The sequence below is a fragment of the Mustela nigripes genome, chromosome 2 (genome assembly GCF_022355385.1).
Source record: "Mustela nigripes isolate SB6536 chromosome 2, MUSNIG.SB6536, whole genome shotgun sequence".
Taxonomy (NCBI): Eukaryota; Metazoa; Chordata; class Mammalia; order Carnivora; family Mustelidae; genus Mustela; species Mustela nigripes.
The window spans coordinates 15,810,773-15,838,689 of record NC_081558.1 but is presented as its reverse complement, the minus strand read 5'-3'; the positions used below and the strand labels follow the sequence as shown (position 1 = coordinate 15,838,689).

General features: G+C 50.8%; 1 protein-coding gene across 2 annotated transcripts in view; it reads right to left on the bottom strand.

The window, feature by feature from the left end:
• Window positions 1-4,110: 4,110 nt before the first annotated feature.
• The window catches only part of LARS2 (leucyl-tRNA synthetase 2, mitochondrial), a 151,784-nt gene continuing 127,977 nt past the window's right edge, over window positions 4,111-27,917 (bottom strand). For both annotated transcript variants that reach the window (XM_059389548.1, XM_059389549.1), the window contains exons 18-21: window positions 26,458-26,535; window positions 23,067-23,178; window positions 9,971-10,098; window positions 4,111-5,362 (exon numbers count right to left, since the gene is read on the bottom strand). In XM_059389548.1, the coding sequence (XP_059245531.1) occupies window positions 5,183-5,362; window positions 9,971-10,098; window positions 23,067-23,178; window positions 26,458-26,535 (498 nt within the window). In that variant the 3' untranslated portion in view covers window positions 4,111-5,182. The remainder of the gene's footprint in view (window positions 5,363-9,970; window positions 10,099-23,066; window positions 23,179-26,457; window positions 26,536-27,917) is intronic.

Sequence of the window (27,917 nt, the reverse complement as noted above, 5' to 3'; positions counted from 1 at the left end):
TCCTCTCCTACAGGCGCGCTGCTTCTTGGGCTCCAAGGGTCACCTCCTCTCCCCTGGGGGCACCAACCCCCATCAATCCCCTTCATGGGCCAGCTGCTGATGTCCCCTCTCCGGAGACTTTCCTTGAGCTGAGGCGAGTCCTTTCACCCCCAGATGCCCAGGAGTTATCATCCTCACCCCCCAGAAGTGACCCGAGGCCAGCGATGGACCGATGCAAGAAATGCACAAAAGCCCAACCCCTTCTGCAAGGAGGGACACGCCTGCAGGGCCACACACATGCTAGAGCTCCAGTTCAGAATTCTCTGGATATAAAGAGCAAGAACGAGCCCTAGGGCATCCCACTTCTTGCCTCGCAGGTCAGCAGGTGGGTGCCTCGGGGGGGAAGCCGGGGCCGGGGGCTGGTCCCCGGGCTCTGGCAGCTCCTAGGGCTATGACTTAGGGAGTCATGACTTGGGCTTCTTTCCTTATTGATAGGAAGTGGGTCATAATTCCCATTTGGGATGACCCTGTAAGCCTGACCTCTCCCAGGAGAACGAAGGCCGAGGAGGGCACTGGCGGGGAGGCCAGCTGGGGCAGGAACCACGCCTTCTTTGGCCTGTGGTCCCAAACGACCCATCAGCGAAAAACTTCTGATGTCCTGCTTTCGGTTTGGAGGCCATCATGCCTGGGCACTGGTCTGCTAAGAGGCCCCTGGGCCACGAAAGGCCCATCAGAGTCTCTGGTGGACTTTTCCACGTGGCCTCCAATCTTGTCCAGCTCACACCACTGGGCCATTGCTCCCAGCAGCCTCAGGCCACCGATCAGGAAACCCCAGGCTAAGGTAGGTACACAGTAAGAATGATGACAGCTGCACACAGTCAAGAGGCCCTCCTGCCTCCATCCCCACACCCCGCCCCAGCACATCACAGGCTTCCCTTCCAGGAGCTGCTGTGGAGGAAAGGGCTCAGAGGCCACTCTGGAAACCTACTCCAGGTGCCACAGGCAGGCCACCTCACCTGAACCGGACTTGATCTAAGGGCTGAAGCTAGGCTCATGCGTATGGTTTCCAGTTCTTGGCTTTTTGTCCCTGACTGCATTTTTTCCCATGTCACAATCCCGTGTGTCCTGGGACAAAAGTGACTGGCCAGCGTGGGACCAGAAGAAGGCTGGGAGCTTCCCGGACTCTTGCCAGACTGTGGCCTGGGCTCCCACTTAAAGAAAAGAGGGTCCCCAGCACCAAAGAGAGGTCACCGCCCCCCAGATGAAGCTCCAAGACACTAACCAGCAGGCACGGATTTATGGAAGCACATAATACAAAGGTTTCAGGACAGGAGGAGAAAATACCAAATAATAGGGCTGATTCTACCCAACGGGATTAAAATTCCTCCAAGATTACTGCTTAAGTCTTTTTCCTCAATAGGCCTAGGATGTGTATTTTTCTGAAAGTTCCCTTCTTTCTGACCAAAGATAATCCCATTCTAGACCATTAGCATGTTTTTACTCAGGCAAGATTACTCATTATGGCCCATTCTCTCTCTCTTTCTCTTTTTTTAAGCTTTTATTTATTTGACAGAGATCACAAGTTAGCAGAAAGGTAGGCAGAGCAGAGAGCCTGATTAGGGGCTCGATCCCAGGACCCTGTGATCATGAACTGAGCCTAAAGCAGAGGCTTAACCCACTGAGTCACCCCCAGTCGCCCTGGGCCATTCTCTTTTATTGAGAGCTTATTCTGTGCCCCGTTCTTGACACACATTCCCTCACTTCACTCTCATACCCCAAGGCCCGGTTTTTACTCCTGTTTTATTGTTGAGAAAACAAGAGATTCACTGAGGTTTCAAGGGACAGAGTCACGTGGTCGCAAGGCCCCAGAACCCTGGTCTGGCCGACTCTAGGCTCACGTTCTTGGCGGCCATATTGGGACACCCACTGAGGACCGGAGAGTTCCATGAAGGGAACGTTACCTTCTGTTCTGCAAGATTCTGAGGCTGAGAGATGCTCGGGAGGGTCACGCACCTGCCCACCCTGAGGGGCTGCAAACACCAGCTTCGTGGGGCTGCTTTCTGTTTCTTTAGATTCTACTGCATCCAACAAAGAACCTACGTTTTCCTAGTTGGGGACACATCCCAGCTGGCAACTTGCTACAGTGGGAGAAAAAAAGAAAAAAATCAAGGGGGAGAGGACTTGAGCTCATTTGGATCTTCACAAAATTGTACGTTTTGGTATCTTCCCCCCCATTACTGAAATACCACATGGCCCGTACAAGTTGGAATATGCCAAAAACGTAAAGAGAAGGAAAAAAATGACTCGTAGGACTCTCAACCAAGGATTTGTGGGCAAACTTCCTTCTCTCTCTGTAAAGGTTGGAATTTAAAAAAATTATGGTCAGGATCACATTGTGTAAATATACTGATTTATTCGTGAGGAAAAAGGTCACGTTACATTTTTTTAAAAAATAAACCACCTTTGGCTGCACCCTATTTTCCTTAACCAGCTCCCCAAGCGTGGGTAATTAAGTTGGGAGGAAGCATGTGTAAGCCTTTGCCCAGCTCATTTACTGTTTTAGGGTCTCAGGGATCAATTTCATTTTCCTTGGCGGATGGTTGGCGCCTAGCGCGGCGGCACTTCCCTGCCACGCAGCCTCCCAGGAGCTGCTTTCCCTATGCATAAACTCTCTCCACTCATTCCCCTCCCGTTGCCCATGAACCTGGGCGTTCCACCAGTTTGGCAATAACTTCCACCTCCAGCCCGATGGAACCCACACCCTGAGCTCTCGGAAGGAACCCACCTGTGTCCAGGGCTGTGACTTCCCGGCTTTACAGAAGGGAGGCCTTCACAGGGGAGAGGCCAGGCCAGACTCTGCTCAGAATGTCGGCTTTTGGCCAACATCTCAATTTCCTGACTGTGGCACTTTGGGCCAAGATGGGCAAATATGGGGGTGGGGGAGGAGGAGTGGGGGGGGGCGGGCAAACACGGCGGGGGTGCATCCGGGGATCTGGAGGCCAGAAGATGTGGGTTTGGATCCCAGTTCGCCTTTTCTGCTGTGGAAACTGAGCAAGGTGTTGAATCCCAGAGCCTGGGTTTCTTTGTATTTACCAGAGGATAATTCCTTCCCTGTAGGGTTTTTGTGAGAGTTCCATGACGGAATACAAGTGAACTTGTTGGGTCCGGTTTTTGACCTAATCAAGGCAGTTAATAAAGGACTGAGATCATTCCCCACACCACCTCCCTACCCCCCAGGGATTAGCATTCTGTTCCATTGTTCTTTATACCAACCATCTCTCAGAGCACCAAGGAGCTCTTGTTTTCAAAAGGCTTATCCTCTTGCAGAAAAAGTTCTCCAAAGCCATGGCGGGTCAGTCCAGTAGCCTTGAGGCTTTAATGGCCTGTGGCTCTGGCCAGATTTTGTGCAGATAAAGGGCTCCCTGCCCTATCCTGTTGATGGTTTCAAGGCCACTCCCCGTACTTTAGGAAGAAAACAGGACAACAGAGCAGAAGCACTCAAGGTTCCCTCCCTGTATCAAATTTCTGCATCTACTTGCTTATATCATATTCACATGTGGAATAGGGTATGTATACCTAGGTGGGCTCTGGGAGCATCTTGAATACCTGCTGGAAAGTTCTGGCCCGGGCCTTCCACTCTGGGCCTGGTCCTTCCCAGCTTTGCTCCTTCAGGCTCGGGTCCCACACCAGACTCATCCCAGTGAAGCAGAAGAGGGAGAGGAAGGACTCGACATTACGGTTCAGATCCATCAAGTAGCCCAGTGGTTCTGGAACTGTGCTGCCTGTTAGAATCACCCATGCGGCTTTTACGGTTCCCTGATGCCCAAGCACACCTAAGATCCATTACATCAGAATATTTGGGCATGGGGACCGGGCAGGGCATCAAGTTGAACAACATCTGGGAAGCAGTAACTTAACCACTGTGGCTAACGAGCCTGGACCAGATTTTTTGTCTACCACAAAAGGGACTTAGGTCAGTCCCCCCACACCTCACTTTGGAACTTTCCGTGTGGAAGCAGGCACATGGCCGATGCTTCCGATGATAATGAAACCCCTCGATCTGCTCCTGATTAACTCCCAAAATAGGAAATATGGCGCCCAGTCCAAGATCACACATAGGTCCCCAAGTCATACATGACACGCATTTTATTGCAATAAAAAAGGTCATGTGTTAGCTGCCCGACGACAGCCACATCTGAGGCTACTTCAGAAAAACGGCATCAGGAAACAAATAGAGGTTTTCAGTGGCACAGAATGGCTGGGTTCTCTCCCACTGGCCCATTAAGTATGAATCAGCGGCTCAGGCCAGTTCTGAGAAGGGCACCTAACTGCTGACTTCACAGAAAACTGGATTACCGTAATGCACCGACAACGGCGGTTTGTTCCTGGTCACTTCCTGGGCAGCCAGGTGGCAGCAGCTTGAACATGGAGGCAGTGCCCAGTGCTTCTGGCCCACTGGCCCAAGGCGAGCGAGCTCATGCTAATACCCAGCGCGGGGGCCCACGTCAACAGCAGGGCCATCCGGGGCACACATGAGCAGACTCCCCGTGGGGCTGCGGTGTGCCGTGGGCCGGGTTCCAGCTGAGCTCAGAACCGGCGTAGTTCTGCTACACCAAGCAGCACATCTGACACCCTGGCGGAGGGTGGAGGTGGTGCTTCACCCGGATCTGGCATCAGAGCTGGCCCGGCAGTGGGGACAACTGCGGAGGGACCCGCCCCGCCTGCCTTCGGGTGCAAAGCAGCTTCTGCAGACCATCTTGAATATTTGGACATGATCCCCATGGCTCCTCCGTCCAGCTAGAAAGCGAGGGGACCATCTGCCACGATGCCCAGGCTGTCACCTGTCCAACACTGGCTGTCCTTGCTGCTCCCGTGCCTGTGGGTCCTCAGTTTACCGTCATGTCCCTGGAGTGTGCAATTTCTAGGAGTCAGAGCTCCCAGGCTGCTTGCCGCGTTCATTCTCACTTGCTTCTCTTCTCGCCTTCCTGCAGACACCCAGGAACTCCACCTGCAGCGGCTGCCCAAACCCTCCGTCTCCGCTCCTCTGCCCACACCCAGCCTCACCCCTGCGCCAGGCCCCACCGCACAGGCTCACTGCCCAAGCCTGACCCAGCAGAGCGCGGAGGTAAACATTCAAGACGTCAGTGGCTGCCCGGCCCTGGGCCCCAGCACAGACCTCCTTCCTCAGGGGCGCCCCCTGCAGTCAGTCCTGCACCAGGAAGTTGATGAGGGCCGTTCTGGGGGACAGGAAAGCCTTCTTGATGCTTCGCCCCTGCAAGAGCCTGACACCTAGCTCGCTTTGGAGGATGAGCTCATGGACTTTGTCCTGGTCCCGTGCGACGCCCTGGGGCACCGGGATCTTGCCATGGTGTTTGTTGTTGATCTGAGAAGGAGAAAATCGAGACAAACGGTGAGGAGCATCCGGGGGGTGACAGGTGGCCCCCAGGAAGATGCGGCACCAGCTTCCCCAGAGGACAGAGGGCGGTGAGGACAGGAGTAATGCCTGAAAGCCACACACTGGGAGAGAGAGGATGGGGGCGCCCCGGCACGGAGAGTGCGTGTGGGCACCACACCTGGAGCGCGCTCTGTCCCAGCGGTGCTGGAAATCGGGTCAAAATCCTCAGCGGCTTCCGGGGGCAGAGGGACGGTTGTGTCACTGGGCATCGACTTTAAGTTTTGCGCACAGCGAGTGTCACTGAGGATTTTATCTAGGTCGTGGGGGGCACCAGCTCCTGGGGAAGGCAGGTAAACTCCCTGCCACAGGCCTGGCTCCATAACGGGGCGCCCCGGCACGGGGACAGGGAAACTGGACCCCCATGACTTTAACTCAGCCTTGCTGCGAATAGGCCGGTCCAGCTGCTGACATCAGTGGCTGTTCTGAGTACCGGTCAGTAAGGACACACTTCCCAGCAAACAGGAACTGGCAGTGACACAGGCGAAGGAGCTCTCCGGACCCACACGGCTTCTGAACCGCCGTGCTTCAAATCCTCCACCCCACCGCTCCCCTAAGAACTCTTTCACTAATGCCCCTAGTTTTTTTGTTTTTGTTTTAACTGGGAAAATACAGTCACCGTATTATGAAAAGTTACCAGCAATAATTTCTCGGGGTTCAGCCGAAGCCTATCAGGTGTCCCTCATCACCCACTCCATTTTCTCAGATGCACGGAGAACTTAGTGGCATTTTTCTTGGTTGCATCAACTTACATCGCTGGGTGGGAGCCCCAAAGATGCCAACACGTTGTGTCCTGAAATATTCTAGAAAATGGTTCTCCTAAAAAAGTCCGAGTCTCTCGGATGCAGGGTTTTGGTGTCCTAGAGCTGTGGGACTAGGGCTGCTGTTCAAAGGACGGTGCCCTCGCCCCCTACCATCTTGTTTCTAAGCCATTAGAACCTCCACGTGCTTGCTTTGACCAAGACCTCAGAAAAGACCTCCCGTCTTGTCACACCAAAGCCGCGCCCTTTGTGAAGTCCTGGGGGCCCCAAACACAGCATTCTTAGAACTGGTGATTGCTCCTGAGTCATGGTTTCAGCTTGGGCTTTCGGTTCTCAGTCGGGGAAGAGGGGCACAGGGCAAGGGCTCCTCTGGGCGTTGGAGGAGAGAACACATGCTCTTGTGTAGACCCTCAGGCCTAGACTTCAGTTTTCTCTTCTTTAAGGATGGAATCCTCTGGATCACTGAGGGAGAAAACCTGTCTGAAGGGACCAGCTGACTAGGCCTTACACCCCCGTATCCCTCGGGACTCCTGGCCACGATGGAAGGAGCCAGTGTGGGGTGTCCTCTTCCGTACACAGCCTTAGAACCATGATCCTAAATACTTCTAGACACAGTGCTTCCCTGGAGCCTGGGGGCTGACCTTCAGCTGTCCCTGGGGAGGCCTGTCCAGGGAACTGAGTCATTCCTGACCCCAGCTGGGGCAGGGGTGGGGCTTGTGGCCTCGGGATGTGGCCAGGGAGCCCAGCGGGCCTTCCCACGTGGCCCCCGGCACCCTCTCCTGGCTTCTGGCTCCTGGGACTCCCCCAAGTTGCCTTACTCAGGGCGGGCCCCTCAGAACGAGTGGGTCCCCATTATGCTGCATCTCCGGGCACGAGGCACCAGTTAAATGGACAACCGAAGCCCAGGTGGGATTCCACACTGGACTTGGCCTTCAGGGGCCTAAAGGGGAAGCAGTTCTTTAAAATCATCTCAGATAGTGGCCGTTTGACTTGAGAGAAGTCTTCCAGTCCCCATCTGGTGGCCTTGCAAGCTTCCATCTCTGCCACCTCCTCTCATTACTCATAGCCTCGGGCCAGGGCCTTAGTACTGTTCTCCCAGACTTTTCCAAATGCTGCCTGATGGGCCGCTGGCCTAGAGCACCGCCCCCGCCCCAACCATGGCCACCCAGCGACACAAGGGCAGCCCTGTGACAGCTGTGGACAATGAAAGCTCCCGCTGACTTAGCTCTCACTCTGTGCCCAGGTCTGAGCCACTCGATCCACCCGAGCCAACCTGTTTCTCCTCCCACAAGCCTGTGAGGGACAGGCATGACGGCTCTGTGCCCATTTTACAGACGGGGAAGCAGAGGCACAAAAGGTGAAGCCACTTCACCCAGCCAGCGGTAGAGACGGGCTGGATGACCTCCTGGGTCCTCTCTTCTCCCTGATCAGATGCCCTGCCAGCCCCCCAACCCTCTCAGGGGTGGAGCCTGGCCTTCTCCCCAGTGGCCTATGCTCCCCTCTTCATGGCTCTCTGTTCCAGCGTCACTGAGGGCTTTCCCTGCCTTTGCTTCTGCCGATCAGGCATCCTCTCCCCACCAGGGACACACTGCTCCTCGAGCCCAGGCCCCACACCCCCTTGCGGTAGCAGCCCTGATTGCCAGAAGCAGAGAGGTCCACACCAGTAGCTGGGGACCCTGCCGTCTCCCCCGGGGCTTGGGCCCCCTTCTGCCGCCCTTCCCTCCCCTCTAAAATGGACTTGGTCACACAGCTGCCTCGTCTGTGACATGGGTAAACCCAGGCCTGCTCCCAGAGCTGTGGTGCGGGGTCCACGAGTCATTATCTGGAAAAGTTCTTAGGGCAATGCCTGGCCCTTAGTCGGCACTCACTGCTTGTTCGTGGGTTTTGTCATGAGAGCGTCCAGAAGCAGGCCAAGCAGCTCCTGGCAACATCTGATCTAATTCTTTCCACACCAGGCAGAGCTGGGCGCAGTGCTTGCTTCCTTTTATCATTGAGGAAACAGAGCCCTACAAAAGTATCTTGTAAAATGGGAGACTTCCAAGCAGGACAGTCTCATTCCCAAGCTCCATGCTTCATCTGGAAGCTACAGAAACTGCCTGTGGGTGTGCCCACCATGGGCCCTTTAGACCGTCCCTCCTGGGCACTGAGCCACTCAATGCTGAGGCAGCGCCTCTGGGCTGGGGACCCCCAGGGCTGCGCCCAGCCCTGCATACCACAGGCACAGAGGACACAGACACGGCGGGCCCAAACCACGCGGAATGACACCATACTGTCACCACACCTGCTATTTCTGCCCAGGGTACCAACCGAGATCACACAGACACAGAACACAGGCCGCCATGGAAGTTCCGCCATGTGGCACGGTGGCCCGAGCTAGAGGTTCTCCCCATGGGGGAACCCGCAGGGCGTCCTACTCACAGCCTAAACTTAGGGTTTTCGTTTCCACAATAATCTGAAACCATTTTACCGACGACCAGGACGAGATGTCTTTGCCGCAGCGACTAAAGCAGAATGGTATTTGATAGGCTCAAGTTAGCACTTCCTCACGCTGAGGACGAGTTCTCAGGGGCACCCGAGATCATTTCTTATAAACGTTATTTAAGGTAAAGAAACTTCTCTGTGTCACCAGGCCATTTTTGGTTTTGAAGCTTTCGGAAAGGAGCCTACCAGGGCAGGCCCATGTCCTCCCCTCCGTGGGGGAAGCAAAGTGGGGTTGCAGTCGGGGAACGAGGTGTCAGGGGAGGTGGTGTGGAGAGAAAGTGGTTGGGAAGGGGCCGGGTCTCCCGCGTGGAGCCGTCTTTCCAAACACCAACTTGCCGGCCAGGCCCAGGGTGCAGAAGAGCCGAGGCCTGGCCGACTGGGCCCCTGTGAGGCCCGGCTCTCTCTCAGCTCCTGGATGGTTCGGTCCTGGCCCTTTTCACCATTTGCAACGGTTTTATTTATTTTTCTTTCCTTTCCCCACTCTCTCCCACTCGGCTTTCAGCTCCATCAGGGCAGGGAGGCTGTCTGTCCTGTTCGATTTTGTATCCCCCTCCCAGAGCCTAGCACCGTGCCTGAAGCATAGCAGGTCACGTGATCACTACTGACCAATGAGCAAATCACCTCAGGACCGGTGACCAACTTCTCCGAGCCCAACTTCTCAAGTGAAATCAAGGAGAAGGGAAACGCCTACCTGACAGAGTGGTAAGAGTTTAATAAAATCTTGGATGTGAAGGGCCTGCCCCCACGTGTGGTTCAGAGACGGGCCAAGAGGGCCCCCTGTTTCCCTTTCCCTCTTCAGACACATCAGCATTAAGAATTCCTGGTAATGTGTTTCCGAGTAAACACATGAAAGATGTAATAATTACCTAAAGGATAAACCATCTGAGTTATGTGCTCTGTAAAAGGTTGGAATATAAAACTACTTTTATGCATCTATAATGACGTAATTTACCAAAAAACAAAAAGGAAAGAAAGAAAGAAATTAAAGAAAAAAAAGGAACATTCCGGAGCTGTTCTGAAATAGCTTTCCCAGTGAGGTGTTCCCTCTCCGCCAACCACTCACCATCCCCCTCCTCCCTAAACGAAGCAAGGGCCGAGGAGGAGAGCGGAATGCTGAGGGAGGAGATCAAGGCGATCCGAACTTCTGATGCGGGGCAGGGTTATGTCACAGGCTCGCAGTGCATGGTGACCTCTCAAAGCCGAAATAGACGACCGTAAGACAGGCGGGGAACGGTCCGGCCGAGTCAGGCCGGGTGGTCTAGAAAGGTCTGACCACCTGGCTGCGGGGGACACTCACCAGGACGGCCATCTCTACCACGTCTGGCTGCTGAAGGAACTGCGGGTCCACAGCCGGCCAGGCCTGCAGCAGCACACCGGCGTCCCAGGCGTAGTGGGCACACAGCTTCCCAGGAACCTGCGCCAGGCCTGCAACATCAAGGCACAGACGGTCACGGGCACACGCAAGGTTCATGGGAGCAGAGTACACAGCTTTCGCCCCAGTGCAGCCTGGCTTGGAGCTGCCCGGGGAGGTTGCACCTCGGCTTTACACAGCCTACTGGGGGCCCCCCACTTATGTTGGCCTGGCTTATCATCTGGGCTTAGGGGTACCCCCTCCCCATTTAAACAGGACCCAGAGCTGTAGAGATGGATGGATACTTGGTTCTAAAGTGTGCATTAGGGGGACACCAGGGTGGCTCAGCTGGCTAAGCGTCTGCCTTTGGCTCAGGTCATGATCCCTGGGTGCTGGAATCAAGTCCTGCCTCGGGCTCCCTGCTCAGCGGGGAGCCTGCTTCTCCCTCTCCCTCTGTGCTTTCCCTCCCCCCCACCTCTCAAATAAATAAATAAATAAAATCTTTAAAAACCTTTTAAAATCTTCAAAAATAAAAACCAAGTGAGACTTGGAAAAAGCAAGGCTGCTGATTTCCCTTGGTCTCTGCAGTTCTGTTGGTGAACGCACGTCTTTGTGCTCCTGAGAACGGCTCCCAAAATAACGAGCCATGCTCACTTCCTTTCCTGCCTGTGAAGACTTGCGGCCTGGAGGTCCTCCTAGCCGGTCCTTTCACTCACGATCACGGGCACCAACATGCCGGGAACAGCAGGGATCTCAACCTTCACACTACACTTCTTCTCAAGAGGGGCTGCCAATGGCCTTGGCTCAGGATGGGTCAAATGTGAGGCAGCAGCGAGGAAGGAAATCCCCACGAGCCTTGTGTCCTACAGTGTTTCATGCTGCAGCCCCCAAGCCGAGGCAGCCGTGCTCAGCACCCACAGGGCTATAGGGGGACTCCAGGGGATTTCAGCCACGGGGCTGCTTGCAGGGAAAGTTTTGACTGCAAAGCCTCTGCCGATCCCATGAGCACAAGAGATGCCCCCAAAACGTGCAGGAAATACACCCATCAGAAAACCGTGGACACATGCCCCTGCATCCTCATCCTCCCAGGGGAGGGCCCTAGGCCAGGGCTGGCAGTGAACGTGGCGGCATGCCCAGGCTGGGGCAGAGCCATGGCCGCTGCATGGCCTTCATTCTCCCAGGGGTAGGAGAGAGGGGATGGTGGTGGCCCTGCACCCCTCCCCCCTGAGCCCAGGAGATGCATTTGAGGGAGGGGCCCGTGCCTCACGGGTGGTCTGAGGCCAACTGCAAGATGGAGGGACCGAATCCCACCAATGCCAGTGCCTGGAACACTGGGCTGGGACTGATAACGTTTTATTTTCCTTGAGGGCAAAAATAATACATGCTCCTTGCAGACAATTTATAAAAGGTCAAACTAGAGAGCAGAAAATCACGTTCACCTGCGTAGCATTTTTTAAACTTTTGATTTTTTTTTTTCCCCCAGAATATGTTAATTATTTATTTTGAGAGTAAGAGAGAGCAGAGAGAGAGGCGGAGAGAGAGAGAGAATCTCCAGCAGATTCCACATGGGCTTGGTCCCATGACCCCGAGATCATGACCTGAGCTGAAATCAAGAGCCAGATGCTTAACTGACTGAGCCACCCAGGTGTCCCTAAACTTCTGATTCTGAAGAACAGTGATGTATTTAATGAACAGTGTATAAGGCAAGCCCACTAAACTGAACCACTACCACCAAGATCATGCTGTATATGTAGTTTTGTATACCTTTTGTTTCATTATTTTAAAATAATAGTGAATTTCACGGAAAAGGAGGATATGCAGTCGTAGGCATATGTGACCCTAGTTTTATTAAATATTTCTACGAATGGGTAAAAGGTCAGGGAGAAGAAAGCAGAAGGGCATCGGTGATTCTACCCCAGGAGACGGAATCATAGGTGATTCTTCCTCTTTTTTTTTTTTTTATATTTTATTTTTATTTATTTGACAGACAGAGATCACAAGTAGGCAGAGAGGAAGGCAGAGAGAGAGGAGGGGAAGCAGGCTCCCTGACAAGCAGAGAGCCCGATGCGGGGCTTGATTCCAGGACCCTGGGATCATGACCTGAGCTGAAGGCAGAGGCTTTAACCCACTGAGCCACCCAGGCGCCCCAGGTGATTCTTCCTCTTAAAGCTTTATAAACTCTCTGCAAAAAGCATTTATTATTTTGGTCATTTGAAAAGACATTTCGAAAGCAAGTTTTCCCACATTGCGAGATGGGTTCACGATTTCTCTTCTGGTTTCTTTTGAAGGCTACATTTTGTTCTCCGTTTTACTTTTGAACCCAGCCCTGTTTCATTTTGTGTGTGAAGTGAAGGAGCATTGGGGCGCCTGGGTGGCTCAGTCAGGTAAGCGTCTGCCTTCGGCTCAGGTCATGATCCTGGGGTCCTGGGATTGAGTCCTGCATCGGGCTCCCTGCTCAGCGGGGAGCCTGCTTCTCCCTCTCCCCCTTCCCCTCCCCTTGCTCTCTCTCTCTCCAATAAATAAATAGAATCTTGAAGTGCAGGAACATTACACGGCCAATTTTCCAAACCTAATTCAGGGCGCAAACCTTCTCTTTCTTATCGGTTTGTGATGTTTCTTCTACACTATCTTGTACCAGGGGTGGTTTCAGGACCATCCACAGCTGCTACACGAAACTGCTCAAGGTGGTCATCCACGATGCGTGGGAGCACAGGCCGGAAGGTGGACGGACACACCGCTCCCTTGAGAGTCTTTGTGCCAAAAAAACGGGTCAGCCTCACTCGGATGTGTGCTCTGTGACACAGCAGATCTGCGTTCTGAGCTCAAGCTGCTTATCTCATTGGTAGATGGTTACAGCTGGTTCCCACACTGGGTCCACGGCCCCCTCTGAGCAGCACCGACCTGCTCCACTCTGGGACCTCTGTCCTGATTCCCGGGCTAGTGTCACAGATGTTGGTGTGGCCCGTTTTGTTTCTTCTCTAGCACTCTCGTCATAAGCCTGTGCTGCGAGTCAGTCTGCAGGGAGGGAAGGCCCGTCAGAGTCTGAGGACCAAGTGGTATCCGAGATGTATTCCTGGGCCCCGGCTGACCCCTGTGCCCTGGGCTTCCAGAACTTACTGAGGAAGCTACTCCATTGCTAATAAGCTGTTTGGCCGGAACCAAAAGGAGCTTCCTGCTCAGTCCTCAGAAAGGGCACCATGATGACTCCCATCTAAATACAAGATCGAGGTCACAGAAGGGAGATAATTGTTTCTGTACTCCCAACAGGCTGGCCCTGTAGGGCTCGTCCTGTGACCCAGCTGCTGTGGGAAGGATTCCAGAACCTCCGCATGGTCATCGTACAGGACGCCTCGGAGATGAAAGGGCCTTGGACACAAATGTTCTGGGCAGAAGCTGTTGCAAATTCCACTTTAAAAAAAAAATAATGAGGAAGCCCAGCCTTCCTGGAGCAGCCCGGATGCTTATTTATAGGGGCCTGGGTCCCTGCCAGAGTTTGCATGTAGATGGGAGCGGGGCCGTCCTGCTCAGCGGGGTGGAACAGAAACTCTCGGCTCCTGGTTCCTGCAGTGTTTTACCTCCCAACTCTGTAGGGAAGGAAAAACACCCTATGTTTGCATATCTTTTCATGACATGTGCCAGGTCGAGAGCTGGCCTTTGGACAGCACCTGGAGAAAGTCTGACCGTGGGCTGGGATACGTCAGGGCCCTGGTGCTCAGGGCTACCACCCAGGGCCGCCTATCTCCTGTGGCCTCCCCCTTCCTGCCCCTCATCTGGGAGAGCTTTTGTCGTCAGACCTTCCTCAGAAACGACCCCTCTTATGCTCCAAGAGCTGGGGAAGTCACCACACCAGCATGGCAACCCGGAGCAGGTGCTGGGATGGGCTTAGTGTCTGGGGATGGCAGCCTCTCTTGCTGACCATCAGTGGACCTGCTTCTACCCTGCATCCCTGCTCTCACGCACGTGCACGTGCGCGCGCGCGCACACACACACACGCGCGGCTGGACTTGGGGACTCCACTGAGCCTCACCCAGCCCTGGTGATTCAAAAAAAATGGACAGGATGGGATATCGGCTCATTTCAGCCTTTACCCGCTGAAGGAACTCCACGGACATTATTTTGAGATAACGACACCGACGCCACACACATAATCGTACGTAAAATGCCATCTGGACGTCAGTGAGAACTTTTGCGCTGCAAAGATCACACACATACCCCTCCACGATCTGTACGTTTGTCATTGTGCTGGAATTAAGGGACCCGGCACATATGTACAGCAAAACATGAAGCTACGCTACTTTGCGGCCGCTTTCATTTCACGAACAGAAATGGATTGGTGGCAGCAGCCTGATGGTTTGGGATAACGAATCCATTCTGAATGCCTCAGGGGGTGCCCCTTGCTGTCGCCTCACAATTACAGTGCTGATGGGAGACCCGGAGCCCGCACCAGGTAAAGCCTGAGGCAGGAATCCAGACAGAAGGAAATCACTGCACAGCCATGAGAGGGGCCAGAAAGACAGAAACAGAGACCTTACTCCCACACTGTCAAGAACTTGTATTTTGGACAAGAGGCTAAACTCAAAGCAGCACAAGAAGTAGCAGAAGGAGGACAAGCACCCAAGTGTCCACGAGTAGAAGACGACTCGACTTCTGGAACGTCGCAGGGCAGCACACAACGTGGCTGATAAGAAAGGGTCCAGCCGAAGTACCGACACAGAACAACTCCAAACACAGAGTGAGAAAACCATTTGTACGGCGGGCCAACATTCGCGTTAAGAACAGATGCGCACTGAAGACATGAACAGAAATTTCTCCAAAGAAGACATCCAGATGGCCAACAGACACATTTAAAAGGTGCTCCACATCACTCGGCATCAGGGAAATACTAATCAAAACCACAACAAGATACCACCTCACACCAGTCAGAATGGCTAAAATTAACAAGTCTGGAAATGACAGATGCTGGTGAGGATGCAGAGAAAGGGGAACCCTCCTACCCTGTTGGTGGGAATGCAAGCTGGTGCAACCACTCTGGAAAACAGCATGGAGGTTCCTCAGAAAGTTGAAAATAGAGCTACCCTACGGCCCAGCAATCATACCACTGGGTATTTACCCTAAAGATACAAACGTAGTGATCCGAAGGGGCATGTGCACCCGAATGTTTATAGCAGCAATGTCCACAATAGCCAAACTATGGAAAGAACTTAGATGTCCATCAACAGATGAATGGATAAAGAAGAGGTGGTATATATACATGATGGAATACTACGCAGCCATCAAAAGAAATGAAATCTTGCCATTTGTTATGATGTGGAGGGAACTAGAGGGGTATTATGCTGAGTGAAATACGTCAATCAGAGAAAGACAATTATCATATGATCTCCCCGATATGAGGAATTTGAAAGGCGAGGCAGGGCAGGGGATTGTAGGGGGAAGGGAGGGAAAAAAATGAAACAAGAGGGATGCCTGGGTGGCTCAGTGGGTTAAGCAGCTGCCTTCGGCTCAGGTCATGATCCCAGGGTTCTGGGATCGAGTCCCACATCGGGCTCCTTGCTCGGCGGGGAGCCTGCTTCTCTGTCTGCCTGTGCTTGCTCGCTCTCTCTTCCTCTGTCTCTGACAAATAGATAAAATCTTAAAAAAAAAAAAAAAAGAAACAAGATGGGACTGGGAGGGAGACAAACCGTAAGAGACTCTTAATCTCAGGAAACAAACTGAGGGTTGCTAGAGTGGAGAGGGGAGGGAGGAAGGGGGTGGCTGGGTGATGGACATTGGGGAGGGTATGTGCTATGATGAATGCTGTGAACTGTGTAAGACTGATGATTCACAGACCTGTACTCTAAAGCAAATAATACATTATATGTTAATAAACATAAATAAAAATTAAAAAAACAGATGCACAGTTCACGTACCACATGCATCGGGGTCTAGCAGGAGGCTGAACAGCGAATGGGGAGATGGGGGTCTCAGAGCAACAGAAGGACAAGGACCCAATGAGGCTGAGGACACACCTTCCTCGACGGTCAGATGTGTCACAGTATGCACTGTAGATATAACTTTTCTTTCTTTTACAAAGTATTTTATTTATTTTATTTTATTTTATTTATTTAACAGAGAGAGAGAGGGAGAGCACAAGCAGGGGGAGCTGCAGAGGGAGAAGCAGGCTTCCTGCTGAGCAGAGACCCCGATGCGGGACTCGATCCCAGGACCGTGGGATCATGACCTGAGTCGAAGGCAGATGCTTAACAACTGAGACACCCAGGCACCCTGAGATGTAACTTTTCAATTAAAAATTGAGGTTTTGCTTGGCTTTAAGAAGCCCCGAGAAGCATGCTGGAGGGGAGGGGGGAGTTCCCTTCTGCGGTTGGCTCTTGGCCGTTTCTTCCGAAGCGGGGCTTACGGAGCGAGCGCACGCTCTCATGCAGCAGAGCCTGCGGGGCCCCGAGGGCAGGCCAATCCTGGGACCGAATCCTGCCACCACTGTGTGCCTCAGATGCCGGCAGGATAAAGGGCTGTATCTGGTCAGTTGCGCGTGTGTGTGCGCGTGCACGCGTGTGTCTGTTAAAACCTTCTTCAACTCGAAATAAATTCCTTCTTCCCTTCCTCCCTCTCTCTCGGTATCCTATGTTCCAGAGTCAGAATCTCAACACTCAGGACTTGTGGGTTTAGAAAGACTATGATGAATAAACCCCGTTTTGAACTAAGGAAATGTTCACAGGAGGTCGTAAAGCAACGTGACCCCTCTTTCTGTCTCCCCCAGTGGCCACGCGTAAACCAGGATACTGAGAAGGGTACAATCCGCAGAGCTTACACAGATCTCATCTCGTACAAGCATTTATTAGCACGAGTGTGAGGGTGCGGCTTCATGGAACCTCCGCCACGGTCAAGATCCAGCGCAGCTCGGCCACTGCTGGGCAACTCGTGGTCCCCTCTGTGTGGCCACTGCCCTGCCCCCTCTGCCCAGTCCCTAAGCCCCGGTGACCACTAATGTGTTTTCTACCTCTATAATTTGGTTAGTTCAAGAACTCTGTATAAATGTTATCATGGAGTATATCACCTTTGGAGACGGACTCTTTTTTCCACTCAGTCAGATCCCCCTGGGATCCATCCACACTATTGTCTACGAGAAAGGTCATTTTTGACGTTGATGAAATTATGCCTCCAACCAGAGTAACACCGAGAAGCTCCCCGTCCGGTGATTTTCTGCTCTTTGACTGTCCACCCACAAAGGAGACCTTGTGTCCTCTGTCTGGAAACGGAATCAGTGACTCCAAATACACAAAATTTGCCTAAGCAAGCAGCTACCACCCTCAGCGGGGGAGCACAATACTCTATTATGGTACACAAAAGTGAGCTGCGGGAATTCGGACATGGTGCCTTGAGCTTCTCAGATCCAAAACTTCAGGAAGGAAAAAAGATTTCCTCATCCTGTTACAGTTTGCCAGCTGCCAAGACGTTGGTTCTGTTTCTCACTGAAGGTCTCCACTGCCTCTTTAAGGGGCTGGCAGGGGTCTATTCAGCCTCCCCGAAACGTTTCCTTTCTATGCACAGCAGGGGCGGCCATTTTGCCCACTGGACTCCGAGTCTCCCCTAGAAGACGGATCCCAATTCTGCTGCTCTTCTGTGAAAATCTGCTTCTCTAGGGAACTCTAGAAAAAGGCCATTTCTGAACACCCCACCCTCATGGTCTTCCCTTTACAGCCGTTCTGAGTTATCTGTCGGAGACATGGAAATGACTATCAAAAGCCTCATGAAAGTGAAATTTTCTAGAACAAATGAAATGTGTGTAAAAACTGCCCAAAGCCTTGGATCAAGAATGACTAATAGTGCGGGATGACAGTAATGATGTTCCTTGTGACACAGTGCTTTTGTCTGAAAAGGATTCCCCCCACCTTGAGACACCAGCCCTGTTTAGCTCTAGGAGAGACAGGAAGGAGTCACGTCTCCATTCTCTCCTGAGGGCACCTGACCCACACCTGTGACTTAATGACCAAGGTGCACGGGGCTTGCCACACCAGGTGCACGGGATTCCTCACTTAACTGTCACAGACCCTGCAGCTCATTCGGAGGGTGTCCCACATACACACGTGGAAAGCCAGGAGACCAAGGTTTCCCATCACTTCCTCGAATTAAAAAAAAAAAAAAATTGGTTGCTATGAATTTGTAAAGCTTGAGGGAAGACCTTCTCTAGACCGCCCTCTCCAGTTCTCCCACAAATGCCCAGAACAGAGCCTGGCACATAATACATGCTCAATAAACTGAGATTCAATCTCTACCTACTCATGGTAACACAGCTCACGAAAGCTGTGTGGCGTGTTGGAAAAATCATGGTGCAAGGTTCGAGATGGGTTAGTTTCTATCACGATGCTTTAGTGCATGTCCTGTTGGGGATCCTGCCATGCCACAGTGTACACTTGATTCCTAAGACCTGCCAGCGAGGGGACAGGGTCCTAGGGAGAGTAGATCCTTGCTGCCTCCCACAACACAACTGAAGGGACATGAAAAGCAGTGCGGGGGGGGGGTGGGTAATGCAAATCCCACTGACATTAATCCTTCGAGGGAGAAATGAAAGGAGGGAGGAAGACAGATAATGCAGGACAAAGCAGGAAGATAAGAGAGACACGTGCATATTCTAGGATGAGAGTTACATTTATTACAAATTAGACTGGTTTGTTTTAGAGCAAAGGAAGACAAGGAGAGAATGAACAGCGAGCCATTTAAAAAACTTAATGCGGTTGTCTATGCTGAAGGAAAGAGTCATGGCATTAAACGGCATTAGTGTAGCAGGGCTTGATCCCAACCTGCCTTTAGGGCACTCAGCCTCTTCAGCGAAGAATGGGTACATGTGTCATCCTCTACCGTCTGTTCTAAAGCACCACAGTCCGAGGAACCCAACACAACTCTCTCGGTAGAGTCTGGGACACCCTCATTTCCAAGCCTGACCGCACACGCTGAGCAAAACTGGTCTTCCTTAGGAAAATAGGTGCCACATTCTAAATCAAACACTAGCAGTCAGAATTTGACGATACACTCAAAGTCCGTTATGCCATGGTCAAGATGAATCCAGGCGGGGAGAGCTTCATATTAGATGGTCAATGAACAGTGACATCAACAGGGCAAAGGGCGAAATTAAAAGCAGATGACACACCCCTCAACAGCTGGAGAATGGATGTTAAATAAAATATAGCTCCTATTCCTAATACGAGTTCTGGAAAACAAGGACAGAGAGCTGCTTCCTTAACCTTAGTGGGGATATCCGCATGTCTGGGAGGCTCAGTCAGTTCGGCAAGGGGTCGTGAGATTAAGCCCTACACTGGGCTCTATGCTCAGCGGGGAGTCTGCTTGAGAGTCTCTCTCCCTCTCCCTCTGCCCCTCCTCTACCCTGCTGATGTTCTCTCTCTCTCTAAAAAAATTTTTTTGGGAAAGATTTTATTTATTCATCTGAGAGAGAGATAGAGAGACAGAGAGACAAAGAGAGCACAAGCAGGGGGAGAGGGAGAAGCAGACTCCTTGCTGAGCTGGGAGCCAGACCTGAGGCTCGATCCTAGGACCTGGACATTATGATCTGAGCTGAAGGCATATGCTTAACCGTCTGAGCCACCCAGGTGTCCCCTCTCTAAAAAATTCTTTAAAAAACCCCTAAAACATTACAGAGAGTATCTATCCTAAACTAACAGCCAACATCAAACCCAACAGGGAATTGTTACTTCCCCTTCAATCTGGAAGTGAGACAGGACCACCTGGACCACCACCTTTAACATTCCATAGTGTTTTTCTGAGCCATTTAACACACAGTACATACACAGACACCAAACCATAGAAAGAGAACACTAATCCTTATGTGCTGATCACGGAATCCTAGACTATCCAAGAGGCTTTTACCCCTAACCCAAAGTAGGAGGGATTTGTAGGGAATCTGGGTAATAGAAAAAAGTAGGCAAATAAATTTTTAAAAATGAGGTGCCAGCCATTACCAGTCAAAAATCATAGAAGAGAAAAGGTTTCAGTCACAAGACCAAAACCAAAATATAACCAAAAAATACTCAGGAATAATCTTAAGAAATGTGTAGGACCTCCACGAAGAAAACTTTAAAACCTGACTTAGCATAAGGGGAAGTCTTGCGTAAAGACAGAGACGGGGCACCTGGCTGGCTCAGTTGGTGGAGTGCGCAACTCTTGATCTGGGCAATTGTAGTTCGGGCCCCACTCTGGATGTAAACACTACTTAAAAATAAAATCTTTTTTTTTTCCTAACTAAATCATTTATTTTATTTTATTTATATTTTTTATTTTCTTTTTTTTTTAAAATTTTTATTTTTACATTTTTTTTAAAGATTTTATTTATTTATTTGACAGACGGAGATCACAAGTAGGCAGAAAAGCAGGCAGAGAGAGAGAAGGAAGCAGGCTCCCAGCCGAGCATAGAGCCCGATGTGGTGCTCGATCCCAGGATCCTGAGATCATGACCTGAGCCGAAGGCAGAGGCTTTAACCCACTGAGCCACCCAGGCGCCCCTAAATTATTTATTTTAGACTGTGGGGGAAGAAGCATGAGCAGGAGGGGCAGAGGGAAAGGGAGAGAGAATCTCAAGCAGACTCCGTGCCGAGAGATGAGCCTGACACTGGGTTTGATCTCATAACTCTGAGATCACAACCTGAGCCAAAACCACGAGTCAGATGCTTGATCAACCATACCACCCAGGCATCCCCAAAATAAAACCTTAAAAAAAAAGTGGGGGTGGGGAGAGGCAGACCACATGTAGGTCTGGGAGGGGTAAAGATATAAGGCTTTCCCAAATTTATTCTGGGTTTAACCTCATTTCAAGCAAAATCTCAAGGACTTTAATAATAAAATTATACCAGAGTTCTACTGAGAGGAATAAACAAGTGAGAAGCACTCAAATAATTACAAGAAAAGAAATGAAGGGAGGCTAGCCCGCCACCAGATGTTAAAACTATATTGAAAAATCTGATAATTAAATCAGCAAAACAGAACACATACTCCAGAAACAGAGCCTGGAGTGGAAACAGGGATAACTTTCCAGGAAAGCAGTCTGAAAACATAGATCGAGAGTCTCAAAAACGTTCCTGTCTTTTCCCCTTCAAGGGCACGATCTGAAGCGGAAACTCAGATCTCTGCACGGACTCGGTCCCTGGCGGATTATGGGAGCTAATGCCAGACACGTCACTTGGGCAGTTACCAAAGTCATGCCTGGGGGCAATTAGTACAGTGATTAAAAACGTTTACAAGTTAAAAAAGAAAAACCAAAATGTTTACAAGTGTACCTTGCTTTTAAAATGGAAATACAGATGACAATTTTTTTTTTTTTTGCAAACCCACAGGAAACCGATCAGAGCCCCAAGTAAAACAAAGATGGGCAAACTGTTGGCTCCACATTCTGACTGCCTTGAGTTGGTCCTGACTGGTCACACAAGGCCTGTGACACTTAGACCAAGGCCTGGGGGCCTGAGCTGCTCTAAGACCTAGCCAGCCGCTCTAGCCGCGACGTTCATCCTCATGGCAGCCCAGGCGGGAGCATATCACTCAGGGTTTCCAAGGGAGGGCATGGGTCCCGCTGAGGTTATTCTAGCATGCAGGGCGACTTTATTGCCAAGGGATGGCAAAGTCCTTGCCAAAGCCCTGGAATCATGACGGAGGCTCTTGCTGTGCCTATCCATCGATGATCCAGAGAATTTTTGGAAGCAGATCTGAGGATGTGCATCAAAAGCCTTCATATTTTGGGTCTCTTTGGGGCCAGCATTCTATTTAGGCATGTGTTCTAAAAATCAGCTATTCAACTTTTAAAACTATAATGTATCATTATAAATGGTCTGTGTCCAAAAATAGGAAATGGGAAGACACCATAAACCTCACACCATCTGAAAAAGCAGTTCCACATTAAAGCAACAAAAAATAGAGATGACAAAAAGGAAAAGAAAGAATTAACTATTGAAGACAGCTTAGGATAAAGAACATTCAAATTATTTCTTAAAAAGAGAGGATGTAGGTATTTCTAGTGATGGCCTTTTAGAATGACCAGTGGGCCCTGAAAATGCTCTCAGGAGGCTGCCCTCTGAGAGGAAAAGTGCGTGAAGTCTTGCCTTACGCTTTTCTCTGAGAGTCAGGTCCTAAGAGTAGAGGGACACAGTCCCCCACTGGCTGGTGCATCAGAATCACCCAGGAGCTGGTTCAAAACTCTCCAGCCTGGGTGGCTCCGTTGGTTAAGTGTCTGCCTATGGCTCAGGGCACAATCCTGGGGTCCTGGGATCAAACCCCAGAGCCCCATGTTGGGCTCCCTGCTCCTTCTCTCTGCCAAACAAATAAATAAAATCTTTAAAAAAGCCCAAAACACTCTTCAGTCACTCCCCAGGTTCCAGAACGGGGACCTCCCAGGGGCTGGGTAGAGTGGAAGCTTCTACATTTAGGCCCCGTGAGTGAGGCTCAGGCAGTGAGACTCGCTCCAGCGCCCAGTTTAGGAATGACGGTCTGCTGGAGAGACTGAATCCCAGTTTAAGTTAGAGTTTTAGGTCTGGGGGCGCCTGGGTGGCTCAGTGGGTTAAGCCTCTGCCTTTGGCTCGGGCATGGTCTCAGGGTCCTGGGATCGAGCCCCACATCGGGCTCTCTGCTCAGTGGGATGCCTGCTTCCCCTTCTCCCTCTGCCTGCCTCCCGGCCTACTTGTGATCTCTCTTTCAATCTCTGTCAAAAAAAAAAAAAAAAAAAAGTTTTAGGTCTGCAAACTTGACTCCAGACGCCCCTTTCCCCATCTGTAAAGTGGGACGAAACCTGCGTTTCCACCTTAGAAAGAGAACACGGGGTCTTGGCGTATGGAGAGCTGGGGGTGGGGGGAGGCCCCGTGTTGCGCCAAAGTGGGGATGGGTCTTCCCCTTCGGCAGGGGTGACCCCGCAGAAGTACCACCATTCCGACTACAAGACAGAGGGGTCCCCGGTACAGAGGCCCGATGCCGGAGCCCACGCCTGAGGCCATCTGAGCCCCGCGTCTTGCTCAACGGGAGGGCTGGACACCCCCACGAGGACGTCCCCACCTACCAGCCCAGAGCTCCGAGGCGATGTGGGGGGCCATCGGGGCAGCCATCACCACCAGGGCACAGAGCGCGTCCTCAAACTCGCGGCTGTGGAGCACCACTCTCGGAGAAGCTTGCTGAGGAACAGAAAGAACGGGAGAACGCTGAGACCGGGTGAGGAAGGCCATTCGTGTCTCTGAAGCCCAGAGACGCAAGCAGGTAGGCAGAAGCCTTCCTTCCCATCCACGTTTGCTCTGGACACAGAACTCGCCCTGTTTCATCAGAGTATTAAGACAGTATTAAAAAGAGTGCTCTGGGGTGCCTGGGTGGCTCAGTGGGTTAAAGCCTCTGCCTTCGGCTCGGGTCATGATCTCAGGGTCCTGGGATCGAGCCCCGCATCGGGCTCTCTGCTCAGCAGGAAGCCTGCTTCCTCCTCTCTCTCTGCCTGCCTCTCTGCCTACTTGTGATCTCTGTCTGTCAAATAAATAAATAAAATCTTAAAAAAAAAAAAATAGTGCTCTGCTCTTCGCTGAGCACATCCTGTGCCCTCAGTCCAAAGCTGACTCTGTAGTTCCCACCAGAACCTTGGAGGGCGATGTTCTTACCCACCTGACGTAACCTGCTTCCCCCCAACCCCCGGGGTGTGTGGCTGACCAAGTGTTGTTGCCCCTATGAGAATCCAGCCGTCTTAAATCAGAAACTTTTTTCCCTTTTTTTTTTTTTTTAAAGATTTTATTTATTTATTTGACAGAGAGATAGCAGAGAGGGAACACAAGCAGGGGGGGTAGTGGGAGAGGGAGAGGGAGAAGCAGGCTTCCCGCAGAGCAGGGAGCCCGATGTGGGGCTCGATCCCAGAACCCTGGGGTCATGACCTGAGCCACCCAGGCGCCCCACTGAATCAGAAACTCCTGCCCCCTCTGCGAGGTTTCCCATGCGCTGCAGGACCAGTGAGGCCTGCAAAGAGACTCGATCACAGGCTTTACGATGTGAAACGCCCAGGGCAGGGGTCCTCCTCCTGCCCCTTCAGGGGTCTCGGGGGTCCTATAACACAGCTGTGCCAGTTACTGTGAACACCCAGTTTCTTCCTGCGGTGCAGCTAGTCCCAGAATACAGCCACACCCACACCCACTGAATTTATGGGGTACCTACTGGATGCTAGACTTTAGGGATAAAATGTCCAGAAGGCTTTCGTTTCTGCCTTCAAGGAGGTTATAGCCAATGGGGGAGCAAAGTGACAGATGAATCGAGGGTGTCACTGATTCCACAGGCTGTCGGTGGGGAGGAAGGGTGGTCAGCAAAGCAGAGTGTGAGCTGGAGAGTGTAGACCAAGGACAGCCTGGCAGGAAGTGGTCTGTGAGAAGGACAATGGCGCTGAGTTTCCCAGAGGCTGGCCAGGGGGGTGGTGGGGGGGGTGTGTCATGATAAAAATAAGGCGATGGTAGCAACTCAACCTGTGTTTTTAACACCCACGTTAAGGTATTTTGCTAGGTAAAAAGAGGCCAAAAATATTATACTTTTTTTTTTTTTTTTTTTTTAGAGCATGCCTATATGATCTTTGCAAAACTGCCCAAGAAATCAGAATATAACTCCGTGGGAATGGATACAGAGAGCATCTACCAGAAGGGCTGCAGACAGAACTTGCTGCTGGGGAGAAATTTCATTTTTCTGTAAAATTTTTCAGTTTTTTTCCTGATTAAAAAAACACACACAGGGGACCCCTGAGGGGCTCAGTTGGTGAAGCGCCTGCCTTCGGCTCAGATCATCATCCCAGGGTTCTGGGATTGAGCCCCCGCATTGGGCTCCCAGCTTAGTGGGGAGTCTGCTTCTCCCGCTCTCTCTGCCTGCTGCTCCCCCTGCTTGTGCTCTCTCTCTCTGACAAATGAATAAATAAAATCTTGGGAAAAAAAAAAAAAGACCCATACACACTCAGCAATCTGGGAAATACAAAATCACTCACAATTATACCACCCAGAAAAAAACCTGATGTATTTTATCCTGGTCTCCAAAAAGATGTGAATAGACACATCTGTCCCCATACCCTTGGCTCAACTGGAATTTTTATCCTATGAGCATTTCTGTATTGTGTATTTACTTGATGTTGAATCAGGAACAGTTTCTAATACTAAGGATTCCTGGAAGACACGATGTGAGTGGTGGTGGCACATTTCCTCCCTATTGATATGACAGACATTATCTCATGATGTCCGCATTGAGGACAGCTGGGGTTCTACCTCTCTGTGATTATAAGTCACCTGCCACAGGCTGGCCCTCAGTCAAAGGACACAAACCATCAAACCAAAGTTCTCAAAGCCAAAGTTCTTTCTGGCAAGGTTACAACAACCAAGGCAACTGCTGGGATGTGACACTGTCTCACTGTCTTTGTCATAGCACAGGCTTTATGTTAAAAAGGTAAAAAAAAAAAAAAAAAAAAAAAGCCTTGTGTTTTTAATTTGCGTTTCATGATCATTAGTAAGGCAAATATTTTTTTTCTGCCAGGTTTACAGATTATTTCTATCCCATTTTCTGTGGGTGATTCTCTTTTCACATCCTTTGACCATTTTTAGGTCAGGTAGTTTGATATTCCCATGTAAAGCGCTCTTTATATATTAAGGATGTTAAGCCTCATGTCGGACATATTTGTTATAAAATGTTTTCCCCAGGTTTTACCTGCTTTGTAACATGGCATGTTTTAATATACTAAAAATGGCAGGTTTTATGTAGTCAAACCCGTAAATTTCTTCCACTGTTCTTAAAGCCTGGGAGGAGCTTCATGATAAAAGGAATCTGTGGCGAGTTTTCATGTCCTTTTTTTGCTTGGTTGTTGTCCAAACAGCTAACCACTTCCCCAAGCTCCTATTTGTTCACAAATTCTTCCCCTGGTAAGAAAAAGTCTAGTCACACGTAGCAAGAAGAGCAGTCTATGCTAAAAAGGCTGACTCTTGTTTTTAGTGAGGACCAATCTGATCGGTCTTGGTTAGAGGAGTGTAACACGCTAGGGGGTGTTGGGTCCATCAGGAGGGCAGGCAGAGGAAGCAGGAAGGAAAGAGGAGAGCCGGAACAGAGCGCGGCTTGAGTCTGGTTCTGATTTGTCACTCATCTACCAGACATGTCATCCAAGCTCCCTGGGTGTCACTGTCCTCATCTGCAAAATATGGGAGTGGGGGAAGGGACTGAGGGGTGGACTTTCCATCGGACTATCTTTAAGAACCTTCCAGCTATAAAGCTAGGTTGTGACTGGGGGCGGGCGGGGGTGGGGGGGAAGGGGATGCTTCTTTAACATAACAGAGCACACCAAGGAGGCGACACCATGGTCCTGTTCTGTCCACCACCCAGGACCCTGCGGGCCACCTCCCAATGCGGCTGGAAGCTACCCTGTCCTCTGCTTACCAGCAAATGAGGCCAGGAGGGCCACTTACCAGAAGGGCACTGGTGAGTCCCATCAGCTGAGAAATTACAGAATTCAGTGAGAAGTCCTCTGTGAAATGGGCAGTCACCTACGGGTAAAAGTTGAATAATTTACTTTCTTCAAAATCCCTTTAAGCTTTCCATAAAGACAACAACAAAGCAAGTGCATCATTCAAACAATGCGAATTAAATGAATGTGAAGATATTTACAAAGGCATTCATTATCTTGAATAACCATGATAACGTTTCATCGGCACAAAGATTTTTAAAATCAGGGTCAACGGTGTTTCCGGGGTTCCACACTTCCTGCTCCCGCACACTGGGGACAGTGTCGGTTCTCCCGGGGGTGGGGGGGGGGACATCGAATGCTACCAACTACCCGGACAGGAAGCAGGACCCGCAGACGACAACAGTCACCGGGAGATGGGGTATGGGATGTCCCTCTCTCTGGCTCCGGTGACTTTCATTCACAACAGAGGTTATTTGTATACGGGATAAGGTGAGTTTTGCATGTTCCTTGATAGGGAATCAAAGTAAGAACACTGATAGGACTTGTCAGCTCCTTCCTGTTTATGTGCTCCTCGATTTCGACCACGGCCAAGAATACAGAAAAACAAGACATCTACAGAGGCCAAGAGTTTCCGACTTGTCGAAATAGCCCTCGTCTATGACCTGACAGAAGAGAAGAATGTACCAAATCCAGAGAGGAAGAATGTGGCACGGATACAATCACTCGGGCATCACTCACATCACAAAGCTCAAATGCATGCATTCTGTATCTTTACACTAGAGCAGAGGGGTCGGGAATATTCCCTGAGCAAGTGTCACTGAATGAGACCATGCTGGACTCAGGGTCTCATGAAACCCTGTTCCTGCAGTGTCATCAGTTACGAGTCCAGAAAAGTGACCTTGGCTGACTTTATGAGTTCAAACCAGCAATTCTAAAAAAGTAAAAATAGAATTAAAAATTTGGCCCAAGGAATATTTGGGGTGTCTAGTATCCAGTAAAACATAGCTTTGGATCCCCTCCATGTCTTCTTTCAAAGACATGTGACTTTTTTTTTCACAAAGTGCTGAAAAAAGCAAATGTCATGGAATGGTATCAGACTTCTAGAGAAATTTATAGGGATCTGTTATCAACGAAGACTCTTTTACAATGAATCAGGGGCACCTGGCTGGCTCACGTCTCTTGGGGCATGAGTTTGAACCCCACATTGGGTATGGAGATTACTCAAAATTGAAATCTTTTTTTTAAATTTTAAGATGTTATTTATTTATTTGACAGACAGAGATCACAAGTAGGTGGAGAGGCAGGCAGAGAGAGAGAGAGAGAGAGAGAGAGAGGAAGAAAACAGGCTCTCTGCAGAGCAGAGATCCTGATGTGTGGCTTGATCCCAGGACCCTGGGATCATGACCTGAGTTGAAGGCAGAGGCTTTAACCCACTGAGCCACCCAGGTGCCCCAAAATTAA